Source organism: Ornithorhynchus anatinus, chromosome 7, assembly GCF_004115215.2.
Source record: "Ornithorhynchus anatinus isolate Pmale09 chromosome 7, mOrnAna1.pri.v4, whole genome shotgun sequence".
Classification (NCBI taxonomy): domain Eukaryota; kingdom Metazoa; phylum Chordata; class Mammalia; order Monotremata; family Ornithorhynchidae; genus Ornithorhynchus; species Ornithorhynchus anatinus.
Window position 1 is genome coordinate 65,351,621 of NC_041734.1, and position 13,907 is coordinate 65,365,527.

The following is a 13,907-nucleotide window of genomic DNA, read 5'->3' on the forward strand; positions in this document are numbered from 1 at the left end:
CACGATAACAGGGATGTATATACATATCTATAATTCTATTTTATCGATTTTGATGCTGTTGAGGCCTGTCTACTTGTTTTGTCTCGTTGTCTGTCTTCCCCTTCTAGACTGTGAGCTCGTTGTCGGGTAGGGATCGTCTCTATCTGTGGCCAAATTGTATTGTCCAAGCGCTCAGTACAGTGCTCTGCACACAGGAAGCGCTCAATAAATACGATCGAATGAAAGGATGAAGGAAGGATGCTAGTATCCCCCCGCAGCACTTAGGGCAGTATCTGGCACAGAGTAAGCACTTAAATACTATTGTTGTTATTATTAGTAGTAGTAATAATGACATGGGGAACCAGTGTGATGTCACAGCTGTAACAGCAGAAGTCAAGGGGCAGGATTTGGTGGAAGGCAACTAATTCTTTTTCCAGGCCTGATCCAGGATGGGGCTAAAGGCATCGGAGGGAGAAGAGCAGAGGCGGGGGATATGTCGGTGGAAATCTGAGGAAATGTACACACTGCGTATACCCACTAGATTGTAAAATCCTCGAGGGCGGCAGGGATCAGGTCTACCAGCTGTACTCTACCGGCTGTATTACACCGTACTCTTCCAAGCACTTAGAACAGTGCTCACCACACAGTAAACACTCAATAAATACCACTGGTTGATTAATTGACCAGCCAGTTACCAGTGACTCCTTTTTGAACATTCAGCCCTGGAATGATGGGTAGTCCCACCCAGCAGGGAGAGGCAGTAATAATAACCGTGGTATTTGTTAAGCACTTCAAATGTGCCGGGCACTGAGCTTAGTATCTATCCCAGTGCTCAGAACAGTGTTCTGCACATAGTAAGTGCTTAACAGATACCAACATCATTATCATTATTATTATTACTGTAAACTCGGTGTGGTCAGGGAAGTACTCTTCCAAGCACTTAGTACAGTGATCTGCCCACAGTAACCACTCAGTAAATATGATTGACTGACTCTGGATTTGTTTCTGGACTGGAAGGGCAGAAACCTCTCTCCCTCCAGCAGCTAATTCTCTGCTGTAGATCTGACTGCCCAAGTGCTTAGTACAGTGTCTGCACCCAGTAAGCCCTTAATTCGAATGACTGACTAACTGGACGGAAGAAAAAAATGGATCCTGGATAGAAGACTCTCTGGTGGAGCCTGGTAAATAGCCAACTGACTTCTTATCAGGGTACCTTTTGATGCCCAGCAAGTGGTTGTGAATATGGGTTATTTCTGGGACGCGGGGATGGCTGGAGCCCACTTGCATTTCTAGGGGGGCCTGTTTTGGAGGGTTCCCTGGTGGGGGAAGCAGCGCCAATATTACCTGGCCTTCTCTGCCTCTTCCTGCAACTTCCTGGCCCGGGCGACATCCTGCTTGGTCTGGGCCAGCACCAGGTCCACGTTGGGCAGACGGGCAGCGATCTCTTGGATTTCTTTCATCTTGTTCAGGACGGTTGCAGTGTCAGTGGGCAGCCAGAGGGACAGGACCTCGTTGCTGATCTCCTGGATGGTGGCTGCATCGGTGCTGTCCTCTGGGAACGGTGGGGAGGATCCGGGTTGGAGTCCCCCGTGGAGAAGGGAAAAGCCTGCCTTCCCTGGTCCTCCACTCCAAAGGGATTTCGAGGGGCTTGACCCACACCGCCCCTACTCTCCCCAACCAGCGGAGCCCTTGGAATATTACCGGAGCTCACATGACCTCAGCAGAAAAGGGAGACTGGGTTCAAAAGAGAAGCAGTGTGGCCGACTGGCACAGGCTTGAGAGTCAGAAGAATCTGGGTTCTAATCCTGGCTCCACTATTTGTCTGTTGTATGACCATGGGCAAGTCACTTTATTTCTCTGTGCCTCAGTTACTTCATTTGTAAAGTGAGGATTAAGACTCTGTGCACCACGCGGGACAACCTGGTCAGCTGGTACCTACCCCGGCGCTTAGAGCAGTGCCTGGCACATTGTAAGCACTTAACAAATACCATAAAAAACAAAGAGGGGCACTCTAGGCACTGAGTCTTGTCATGGGCTGGGGTTGCCCCAGGCTGGCTAGGGAAGCGGGTGGGCTCCCCTGAGCCGCCAGGCGGGTCCTGGGTCAGCGCCGTCCACAGGACGGATGACCAGACTTACCCATGAGGAAGTCCCGGATTTGCTGGATGAATTGGCTTATGCGGCGAATGTCCTCCTCCATCCGCGAGCGGGAGCTGCTCACCTGTGCCTCCAAATGCCTGGCGTTGCTCTGGATCTGGGCGGAGCTCTCCTCGGCATCCTGGATCTAAGCCAGAAACCAGGGCAGGCAACAGGGAGAGGGGGGTCTCAGCAGGCCCGTGGGGCCCCCGGGCCTCTCTGCCCCTTCCGGAGAACCAGGCCCCTCCCTATCCTCCTCCTTCCACACACATCATGTGGAACTGCCAGTGGGCAGAGGCCCTGGTTGGGCCAGGAGAGCCCTCGCTTCCCCTTCCTCTAACTGATTTTAGACCATAAGCTCCTTGAGGACAGAGAACCCGTCTATTTACTCTACTGTACTTTCCCAAGCACTCAGACGCCGGGAGTTTTACGTTTGGGTAACAAGGGGCAAGGTGACATTGAGGGGGGAATTTCACCTCTCGGTGCCTCAACTATTTCATCTTTAAAACGGGTAGAAAAATGCTGCCTTTTTTCAGAGGAACCAAATCGGTCATTTCATAGATGCGGGGAGCAGAAAAGGACATCAGACGATTTTCTAGTCTGTCCTCCAGTCAGCAGATGTCTAAATCAATCAGGGGTGTTTACCGAGAGCTTACGGCGTGCAGAGCACTGTACTAAGAGCTTGGAAGAGTACAATACAGCAGAATTAGCAGACAAGATCCCTGCCCATACTGAGTTTATAGTCTAACCCAGCCAACCGAAATAGGCCCCTCTAAAGATCACCGGGTATCTTTTCCAGGACCCGATTCCGCACAACTTGTTCTTCTCTATAACTAAACTATTTCCGTCTTGCTGCAATTTTATCATCTCTCTTCTCGATTGTTAATCTATGGACATGGGGCACAGTGGGTCAGCATCCTGCTGATTGTATTGCCCCTGCCCTTCTCTTCTCCAAGAGAAACACTCTCATCCCTTCACAGGGTGGAGAGGCAGATATTTCACTAGTCATAAATAAAGTCCCTTTTCTCCCAGGGGGTGGAGGAGAAGTCACTCAGGGTCCCTGGGCTTTGTCCTTTGGGCCTCCTTCCCACCACCGGCACCACCTGCTCCCGCCCCTTCTCCGTCGCCTACCATTTGCATGGTTTTGTGGAGCTGAGCTTCGAATTTTCTAAGTTGTTCAGCAGTCTTCTGGGCCGTCCAGCTGGCACTGCCCGCCAATGGGAGGGTGCCCTTGCAGTTGGGGCCGCAGGTCGTGCCATTGTCCCGGGGGCACAGGGTCCCCCGACAGTCTCCTGGAAGGCAGCGTTCCAGCCGGTTGACCCCACAGATCTGCGCCGGGAGGGGAGAGGAGTAAGTGGGGTGACCCAGTGGGTCTGGGCTCAGGGGGTGTTCCTGGGGACCAGTGGGGGTTCGGGGCTGTGGGGGCAGCTAGCTCTGAGGACCAGCCCATGATCCACCCGTGCTCTGTCTGGGGTTAGCGGGGACAAAGGGTAAGGAAATGGGAACCAAGATAATAAACGCAACCTCGTGGGTCCAAGGCCAAAAGTGAATCAGCAGAGACAATAATAATAATAATTGTGGTAATTTTTAAGCGCTTACCACATGCCAAGCACTGTACTAAGTAGTGAGGGGGAATACAAGCAAATCAAGTCAGACGCAGTCCCTGTCTCACATGGGGCTCACAGTCTTAATCCCCATCTAATTCCCTCAGATGAGGGAACTGAGGCCCAGAGAAATGAACTAACTTGCCCCAGGTCACAAAACAGGCAAGTGGCAGAACCAGGATTAGAACCCGTAACCTTCTAACTCCTCTGTGCTCTATCCGCTAGGCCATACTGCTTCTCAAGCCCCGAAATGAACCGAATTTCCTCTTCTCAGCCTTCCATCCCCTCCCTGCTGGGTCTCCTAGGAACTCAGGGTTTGGGTGAGTCTGCTGCAGAGAGATGCCGGGAGCCTCTGAACCCAGTGAGTTGGAAAGGAGGGGAGGTGGGACCAGATAGAGTAGAAGAGGGGAAGGTTCTGGTGAAGTTGGGGAGACGCTCAGTGGTGTTGAAAATTACTAGCCCATTTGGTGTTGGGGAAAGCTGGGTAGGAATTCTGAAGGCCAGGAGAAGTGGGGGCATCTCTAACCTCTGTCCTGCTGACATGGTTCCCTAAAGTCTTCTCCCCTCCCTTGGACGCTGCCCAGCTGGTGGGAAATTGAGGGGCTCAGACTCAGTTCTGCCCATCATCCCGACTGTGGGCAAGTCACTTCACTTCTCTGTGCCTCAGTTACCTCATCTGTAAAATGGGGATTAACTGTGAGCCTCACGTGGGACAACCCGATGACCCTGTATCTCCCCCAGCGCTTAGAACAGTGCTCTGCACATAGTAAGCGCTTAACAAATACCAACATTATTATTATCCCCATGCCTAACAAAGTCCCCAATCCACACTTTCCCTCCTTCTCTAAACTGAGCTCGTTACGGGCAGCGAATGTATCTGCTCGTTGTTGCATTATACTCTCCCAAAGCACCTAGTACAATGCTTTGTACAGGGTAAGTGCTCAATAAATGCTATTGAATGGATAAGTGAATGGCCTGCAGGTGAGGCTAGGAGGAGCCTAATACATAGTTCTCCAGCCTCAGCTCAACTCAGCTAGCAGTGGGAGGGGGAACTGTGGGGGCTCCATCAGACTGGAAGCTCCTCGAGGGCAGGGATTGGGTCTTTCACCTTTCATGCACTCTCCCAGGTGCTTAGTACAGTGCTCTGCCCTCAGCGGGCTGACAATAAGGAGTATTAATTGAACGACAGAAGCAGCAGGGGAAGAGGAATTAGAATAATTCTAATAATAATAATAATATCCCCATTATTCAAATAATATTATTAGAATTATTCGAATAATGGGGATATTAGAATAAGACTCTACACACTGTGACATTCTAATGATAAGTACATCATTTTCGAATGTGTATTATCTATCGCTGAATCCACAGCACAGGCACATTTCGTAAAGGGGATGCATCCTGGCCCTCCTTATGGATGTGCCCAACCGGGACCAAGGAAGAAAACGGCCAGCTGTTTCTGCGGCAACAGTGACCGGAAGCTGGTCTCCATGGTAACTAATAAGCATTCTGGGGGTGCGGTGGTGGGCGGGGGGCGGCGGACAACTCACAACCCAAGGTGAATCTGAGAGAAACCGGGCTGGGGACTAGGGCAAGGACCAGAGAGGAGGAGAAGGATGAGGAGGAGGAGCAGAATGACAAGGACGAGGGGATTAGGGAACAGGGCTCCAAGCCTCACCTTGTTGCTGGTGGGAGTCAGGTCGGGGAGGGAGCCCATCTCTCGCTTCAAGGCCTCCAAGCCCAAGTCTCCAATGCCCCCACCACTGGGCAGCTGCCCCTCCAGCCGTTCCGCCTCTCTCCGGATCTCCTGGGCCTGCTGCAGCTGGTGAGAGCTGTCGGTCACCTGCCGGCTGGCCTCAGTCGACCTCTGATAGGCCGAGTTGATGATCCTGAGGGGTTCTTGGGGAAAGACATGGAAGCTGAGGGGCAGGACAACGAGACTGGGACCGTATATCCGGATGGGGAGCGTTGGGTCTGGCCTTCGGGTCCCTATCCCGGTCCTCTGGAAAGCTCAGGGTGTAGGCCCTTCCCCTTGGCCCCTGGGTGCCTAGATCCCCTGCTTCCTTTACCTAAGGGATCCAGGCTGCTGCTCCCTTGCTCAAACTGGTTCTTCTGGCTCTGGTACAGGCGGGAGAGGGCCTCGAATTCCTGGTTCAGGGTCTTCGGCTGCTCTGACAGGAACACAGTCTCCTCCTCAAAGGGAAAATCAGGTCTCAGGCTCTGTAGAATCCTCCTGGAAGAAGGGAAGGGTCCGTCAGTTCGAGTCTACCTCTTGCCTTTGCATTCTGTCCCAGCACTTAATACAGTCCTCTCCCTCATTAAGCCCTAATAAAACCTATTACTGCTCTTAAGTGCTTACGTCGTGCCCAGCACTGTACTAAACCCTGGGGTAATAATAATAATAATAATAATAATTGGTGCACTTGTTAAGGACTTACTATGTGCCGAGCACTGTTCTAAGTACTGGGGTGGATACAAGCAAATCTCGTTAAACATTACACAGGAAACTTAATCCTAAGGCTTTAAAGGCCCCAAAGGGGCAGGAGAAAAGGTGGCAGGGAACATGGCTTGGAGGCAGTATCCACCTGTAATTTATTTTAATGTTTGTCTCCCCACCTAGTCTGTAAGCTCCTTGTGGGCAGGAATCTTGCCTCTCAGGATTGTACACTAAGCTCGCCTCTAGACTGGAAGATGCATCTGCTAATTCTGTTGTACTCTTCCAAGAGCTTAGTACACTGCTCTGCATATAGTAAGCGCTTAATAAATAGGATTGGTTCATTTATACCAACTCTATCATATTGTACTCTCCGAAATGCTTAGTACAGTGCTCGATTGATTGTTTGCACCCAGTAAGGACTCATTAAATACCATCATCTGATGGACTGATCGAGCGGGTCAGGCTCACCTGGTGGAAGAAATCACATTGGCCGCTTGGGCCAGCTCCTCTTCCGTGACTAAGGGGCTGCTGAGGATGGCCTGGATCTGACGGACGGTGCCTTCCGCCCATGCGATCCGGGCATCCAGCCGGGGGGCTCCGGCCCCCCCGGCCCCCGGCCACCCCCCGGAGGTGGCATTGCGCATGTTGGTGAGGTGATAGGCCTGCCGCCGGAGGGCTTCGTCGTAGTCCTGGAAGCAGGAGTGGCAGGCCGGGCAGAAAGGGAAATGGCCACAGGAGCCGCGCTGGCACTGGTCACAGCGGGGACCGGAGAGGCCCGGCCGGCAGAGGCACCGACCCGTGACCTTGTCGCAGCCCTGCTCCTCCGTCCCCCGGAAGTCACAGTCGCAAGCTGTCGGAGGGAGCGGGAGGGAGGGTCAAGGCAGGAGGGACCCAGTTCGGGGTGGGTGGGAGGGGGAGATCCTTCAGAGGAGCAGCAGTGCTGCTATCTGAGACGAGTACTTGACTGGGAGGGAGGTCAACTGAGTCCCTTCTGGAATCACAGGGAGGCTAAGGGCAATAAGCCCCCTCTATCTCTGGGCCTCATTTTCCCAATCAATCCCCCTGCTCCTTTCCTGCCCAACAGAGACATCGCTATCTGATCTGGGAATATTGGGATTCTGAGAGGCTGGAGGATAGAAAGGCATAGTTTTGGGTCTCCCAAGAGGAGAAATAAGGGAATATGGGTGTGTGTCTCCCTCCCTCTCTCTTTCTCTCTCTCTCTCTCTCTCTCTCTCTCTCACACACACACACACACATACACATGCACACAGGCACACCCCATCACCTGCCTATTCTCCAGAGGTGAGTTTTTAGGGCAGATGAACAGGTGGGGATTCCCCCATTTTGCATTTGACATGACTGGCCGGATTTTTTAAAGCCCCTTGAGTCTGGAATTTATGCATGCAAACCCCTGCTGGCTCCCTCCCTCCATCTCCCTTTCTCTCACTCTCCTACAAGGACCCACACAGCTACATCCATATACCCAGAGGAAGACATGTGCCCAGGCTCAAGCACCTACTGCAGAGACCTACACCCCGACACGGTCAGGCAACCCATGCCACAGTACCACCCACGTGACTGGCTACAGTACCCCCGTGCGGATGCCCGCAACCCTCCCCAACCCGGGTCCTCCCGGCAGACGGCATTCACCTCGGCATCCTGACCCATCAAGGCCATATTCCCTGTCTGGACACGTGCGGATCGCGGCAGCCGAACAGGTCAAGCCCTTATAGTCGTCCCGGCACGAACACTGGCCTGTCAACTGGACCCAGAAAGCCCCATCAGGGGTGGGCTGGATCGGAGCCCGTGACAAGTCACGGAGACCTCAGAGAAGGGGACCCCAGGCCGCAGGGAAGCCCCCCACTTCCCTCCCCGCCATCCTGGGGCCAGAAGAAGGCATGGGGACTTCACGAAGGGGCTGCAAAGACCCAGCTCGCCACTCTTCCTCCCATCCCTCCAACCCCAGAACAAGTGTGGAGATTTCACAGAGGGAGACCCCGGGCTGCAGGGACCTGCCCCCAGTCCAGTCCTCCCCACCGACGCTGGGGAGCGAGGGGCCAGGGGCCCTTGAGCTCCACCCACTCCAGGCCCAAGATCATACCTGGTTACATTGAGGGCTGAGGGAGGTGCGGGGGTCACACATGCATGGCTGACAGCCCCGGCCCCTAGCAATCCCCCAGTAGCCTGGGGCACACTGGTCACACCTGGGTCCCACCACATTGGGCAGGCACAGGCATTTCCCACTCTCTTCGTCGCAAGGCATGTCCTGTCGGGACCCCAAGTCATCGCAGTCACAGCCTGAAAGGCAAGAGATGGCACATGACCCCGGAGGACGCGGCAGGGAGACCCCGGAATGGGGCTCGGACTTCGGCGAACGCGGTTCGGTTGACAGAGCACAAGCTTGGGAGTCAGAAGGACCTGGGTTCTAAACCTGGCTCTGTCACCCGTCTGCCGGGTGACCTTGAACAAGTCACTTCACTTCTCCGTTCCTCATTTGCAAAATGGGGATTAAGACTGTGAGCCCCATGTGGGACTTGGACTGGGTCCAACCTCATTGCCATGTATCTACCCCGGCGCTTAGAACAGTGCGTGGCACATAGATAGTGCTTAAATATCACTCCAAAAAATAAAAATCCCGGGTGGTGGGGAAGAGCACGGGCTTCTGAGATCACTCTCTTCTCTCGCGGGGGCTGCCCACCTGGTCCCCAGGTCGGATCCCGGCTCTGCCACTTGGCAGCTGTGTGACAGTGGGCAAGTCACTTCACTTCTCTGTGCCTCAGTTACCTCATCTGTAAAATGGGGGTTAACTGCGAGCCTCACGAGGGACAACCTGATTACCCTGTACCTACCCCAGCGCTCAGGACAGTGCTCTGCACACAGTAAGCGCTTAACAAATACCAACATTATTATATCGACGTCATCGCCCTTGTTCTTCCCGCTTCTCCGCTCCTTGCACAGGAGCCCCTTGCTCCAGCCTCAAGAAGGGGCGGGGTCTTTTTCTCAGGAGCAATTGCTATCATCATCAATATCGTCATCAACCTTGGTATTTATTGAGCGTTCACTTTGCGCGGAGCACTGTGCTAAGCAAACCCTGACTGTCTAGGCGTTGCTAATGAGTGACCGTCTCTCTTCCCGTTTCCACAGTCTTGTAAGCTCTCTGAAGGCAGGGTTAGGGTGTGTTCAGTGTATTCTCCCAAGTACTTAGTCCAGCGCTCAGCACACAGTGGGAGCTTAAGAAATACCATTGACCGAGGGCCTCGTCGCCACCAAATCTAGCCCTGTGCTGCCCCCTGCTGGAGCCTCTCTGCGGAGCATGGTGCAGAAACTATGTGCCGCGCACTGTTCTAAGCACTGGGGTGGATACGGGGTAATAATAATGTTGGCATTTGTTAAGCGCTTACTATGTGCAGAGCACTGTTCTAAGCGCTGGGGGAGATACAGGGTCATCAGGTGGTCCCACGTGAGGCTCCCAGTTCATTCCCATTTTACAGATGAGGTAACTGAGGCACCGAGAAGGGAAGTGACTTGCCCACAGTCACACAGCTGACAGGTGGCGGAGCCGGGATTCGAACCCATGACCTCTGACTCCCGAGTCCGGGCTCTTTCCACTGGGCCACGCTGCTTGTCCCACATAAGGCTCACCGTCTTAATCCCCATTTTACAGATGAGGTAACTGAGGCACCAGGAAGTGAAGTGACTTGCCCAAAGTCACACAGCTGACAGGTGGCGGAGCCGGGATTCGAACCCATGACCCTTGACTCCTAAGCCCTTGCTCTTTCCACTGAGCCACGCTGCTTCTCTACTTGCTGCGCTCTCCCTGAGCGGCCTCCACGGAGGCCTGATGAGGCAAACCCTTTCCATCAGCGGATCAATCAACAGATCGATCAATCGATTTCCCAACGCTCTGGAGAATCAGGGAGGCTGAGGCCGGGTGGGAGACCCTGCGTAGAACAACCAGGGATGCGCGTGAGGCGGTGGATAGAGCACGGGCCTGGGAACCAGAAGGTCATGGGTTTTAATCAGCGCTCTGCCAGTTGTCCGCTGTGTGACCTTGGCCAAGTCACTTCACTTATCTGTGCCTCAGTTACCTCATCTATGAAATGGGGATTGAGACAGTGAGCCCTGCTTGGGACAGGGACTGTGTCCAATCTGATTTGCTCGTATTCACCCCAGCGCTTAGTACAGTGCCTGGCACATAGTAAGCACTTAAATATAAGAAGAAGAACCATCCCTCAGGAGGTACGGAGGCCCCAGGCTCTGAAACATCGGGCAGCAACGCGAGCTCCAGGGGGAAAAGCAGAGTGATGGAATCTCGAACAGTCCCTCCCTCCTCTGCTGGAGCCGACGGCCCTTCCTTCAGTCAATCAATCAATGGCATTTATCGAGCGTTTCCTGTGTGTAGAGCACTGAACTAAGCGCTCGGGAGAATCCGGTACAACCGACTGGACGGAATCGTTCCCTGCCCACAGCGAGCTTCGGATTCCACACAGCCCCCGTCCCACACGGGGCTCACGGTCCTAATCCCCATTTTACAGGTGAGGGAATTGAGGTTTGGTTAAGTGAAGTGACTTGCCCAAGGCCACACAGCTGACAAGTGGTGGAACCGGAATTAGAACCCAGAAGCAGCGTGGCTCAGTGGAAAAGAGCCCGGGCTTCGGCGTCAGAGGTCATGAGTTCGACTCCCGGCTCTGCCACCTGTCAGCTGTGTGACGGTGGGCGAGTCACTTCACTTCTCTGTGCCTCAGTTACCTCATCTGTAAAATGGGGATTAACCGCGAGCCTCACGTGGGCCGACCTGATCGCCCTGTATCCCCCCCAGCGCTTAGAACAGTGCTCTGCACACAGTAAGCGCTTAACGAATACCAACATTATTATCCTCTGATTCCCGGGCCCTGCGATCTTTTCCACTAATAACAACAGTGGCAACCAGGTACTACTAAGCGCTGGGGTGGATACAAGCGAATCAGGTCGGACACAGTCCCTGTCCCAGATGGGCTCACGGTCTTCAGTATTTTACAGATGAGGTAACTGAGGCAGAGTGGGGATTAAAACCCAGGTCCTTCTGACTCCCAGGTCCGTGCTCTTTTCACGAGGCCATGCCGCTTCCTCAACCATGACCCCCGGGCCCTCCCACTCCCCCGTCTGGCCTCCACAGTCTCCAAGCCCCTGACGTCCGGCCCCCTCCCCACTCCATCGGTCCCCCTCCCCGCCCCCGGCCCCTCACTCACGGCTGCAGCCTTGCGGGTTGGCGACGCTGAGCCCGGTGAAGCCCGGCTTGCACAGGTCACAGCGCTCGCCGTGGACGTTCTTCTTGCACACACATTGCCCGCTGAGCGGGTCACAGGGGACTCCCAGCACCGCGCCATCCGGATCACACTCACAGGCTGAAAAACACCCACTCGGACTTGGTACCCGCTCTTGTCTCGGGGTCACGCGGCGGGTAAGGGGAGGGGCCCAGATTATCTATCGATCCATCAGTGGTATTTAGCGAGTGCTTTCTGGGTGCAGAGCACTGCGCTCAGCGAGGGGGAGATGTTCCCTGCCCACAAGGAGCTTAAAATCTGAGAATGTGGAAGAGACAGTAATAGAAATAGATAACTTCTGGGTATGTACATGAGTGGTATGGGGCTGAGGGTGGGGTGAAGACTAAGTGTCCAAAAGATACAGATCCAAGTGCAGAGATGATGTAGACTGAAGAGGGAGTTGGGGGGAGAGAGAAGTGGTGTGGGCTAGTGACTCTAATGCCAACTTTCTCACAGTTCCTCCATCTCATCCATCTCACTGCCCATCTCTCGCCCACGTCCTGCCTCTGGCCTAGAACGCCCTCCCTCTTCATATCCAACAGACAATCACTCTCCCCCACTTCAAAGCCTTATTGAAGGCATGGCTCTTCCAAGGAGCCCTCCCTCCTCACCTCCGCCAAACTCATTCTCTTCCCCTCTTCAAAACCCTACTTACAGCTCACCTCCTCCAAGAGGCCTTCCCAGACTGAGCTCCCCCTTTCCCTCTGCTCCCTCTACCCCCCCTTCACCTCTCCGCAGCTAAACCCTCTTCTCCCCGCTTTCCCTCTGCTCCTCCCCCTTCCCGTCCCCTCCCCTCGGCACCGTACTCGTCCGCTCGACTGTATATATCTTCATCACCCTATTTATTTTGTTAATGAGATGTACATCACCCTGATTCTATTTATTTGCTATTGCTTCAATGAGATGTTCTTCCCCTTGATTTTATTTACTGCCATTGTTCTTGTCCGTCCCTCTCCCCCGATGAGACCGTAAGCCCGTCAGAGAGCAAGGACTACCTCTATCTGTTACCGATTTATACATTCCAAGCGCTTAGTACAGTGCTCTGCACATAGTAAGCGCTCAAAAAATACTATTGAATGAATGAATGAATGAATGAGGCTTTCCCAGACTAAGCCCTCCTTTCCTCTTCTCCTTCTCCCTCCCGCGTCATCCTGACTTACTCCCTTCATTCCTTCCCCTCTCCCAGCCCCAACGGCACTCACGTACATACCTGTAATTTATTTATATTAATGTCTGTCTCTCCCTCTAGACTGTAAGCTCATCGTGGGCAGCGAATGGGTCTGTTTATTGTCACGTTGTTCTCTCCCAAGCGCTTAGTTCAGTGTTCTGCACACAGTAAGCGTTTGATAAATAGGAATAAATAATTGAACGAGTTGGAGAGAAGGCAGAGGACAGGAGAGCCTGGCAGGGAGAGGCTGAAGGAGGGGCGATGGGCTCGGGACTCACGGATACAGAATTCCTCGACGGAGGCTCCCGGGCGGCGGTTCCGGAAGTAGTACAGCTGGCACCTGTCACAGTTTGTCCCTTCCGTGTGGTCCCGGCAGTGGTCGCAGACCCCCCCGCTGACTCCGCCGCTGGCCGCGAACACATTCGGGTCGAAGTGGCACGTCTCAGAGTGCCCGTTGCAGTTGCACCCTGGGAGGGAGGGAAAGGTGGTGTCAGACAGGTTAGTCCTTTTTTTTTATGGTACTTGTTGAGCGCTTACTATGTCCCAAGCACTGTTCTAAGTACTGGGGTAGGGACCAGGTAATCAGGTTGGACACAGTCCCTGCCCTACATGGGGCTCACAGTCTTAATCCCCGTTTTACAGATGAGGCTGTTGAGGTAAGTGACTTGTTGAAGATCACACAACAGACAAGGGGCGGGGCTGAGATTAGAACCGAGGTCCTCTGACTCCCAAGCCCATACTCTTGTCACAAGGGCCGTGTAAGCACTCCCCCAGCCCTACACCCACCCCAGATGAAAGATGCCCCTGCCCTGGCGCCAGCCCGCGGCCTGGGTCCCAAATGCCCAGGGTTTCATGGCACTGAAGCATGAAGTTTGTGCTGCCAGGGCTAGCCCCTGAAGACAACCACAGGATGGGCTAGGAACAAGGAATGGGTGGCGTGCAGAGACGGGAACGCTAAGGAATAAGGACAGGAGCACGGTCCAGGTGTCGGGAAACACCGACAGAACAGGGACCTGAGGATAAGCACGAAGAAGAAATAACGTGGGCTAGTGGAAAGAGCACAGACCTGGGAGTCAGAAGACTTGGGTTCTAACCCTGTCTCTGCCGTTTATCTGCTGCATGGCCTTGGGTAAGACTTTTAACTTTTCTGGGCCTCGGTTCCCTCATCTGTAAAATGGGGATTCAATGCCTATTCTCCCTCCCGCTCAGACTGTGAAATCCATCTGTCCAACTTGAGTTCCTGGTATCTACCCCAGGGCTTAGTTCACTGGTTGGCGTAAAGG

General features: G+C 53.9%; 1 protein-coding gene across 3 annotated transcripts in view; it reads right to left on the bottom strand.

The window, feature by feature from the left end:
- The window catches only part of LAMB3 (laminin subunit beta 3), a 148,734-nt gene that overhangs the window by 5,706 nt on the left and 129,121 nt on the right, over positions 1–13,907 (bottom strand). For all 3 annotated transcript variants that reach the window (XM_029069489.1, XM_039912512.1, XM_029069490.2), the window contains 10 exons: positions 12,903–13,091; positions 11,382–11,537; positions 8,255–8,451; positions 7,804–7,915; positions 6,622–7,003; positions 5,786–5,949; positions 5,395–5,615; positions 3,244–3,441; positions 2,116–2,260; positions 1,324–1,531 (listed from right to left, as the gene is read on the bottom strand). In XM_029069489.1, coding sequence (XP_028925322.1) covers positions 1,324–1,531; positions 2,116–2,260; positions 3,244–3,441; positions 5,395–5,615; positions 5,786–5,949; positions 6,622–7,003; positions 7,804–7,915; positions 8,255–8,451; positions 11,382–11,537; positions 12,903–13,091 — 1,972 coding nt within the window. The remainder of the gene's footprint in view (positions 1–1,323; positions 1,532–2,115; positions 2,261–3,243; positions 3,442–5,394; positions 5,616–5,785; positions 5,950–6,621; positions 7,004–7,803; positions 7,916–8,254; positions 8,452–11,381; positions 11,538–12,902; positions 13,092–13,907) is intronic.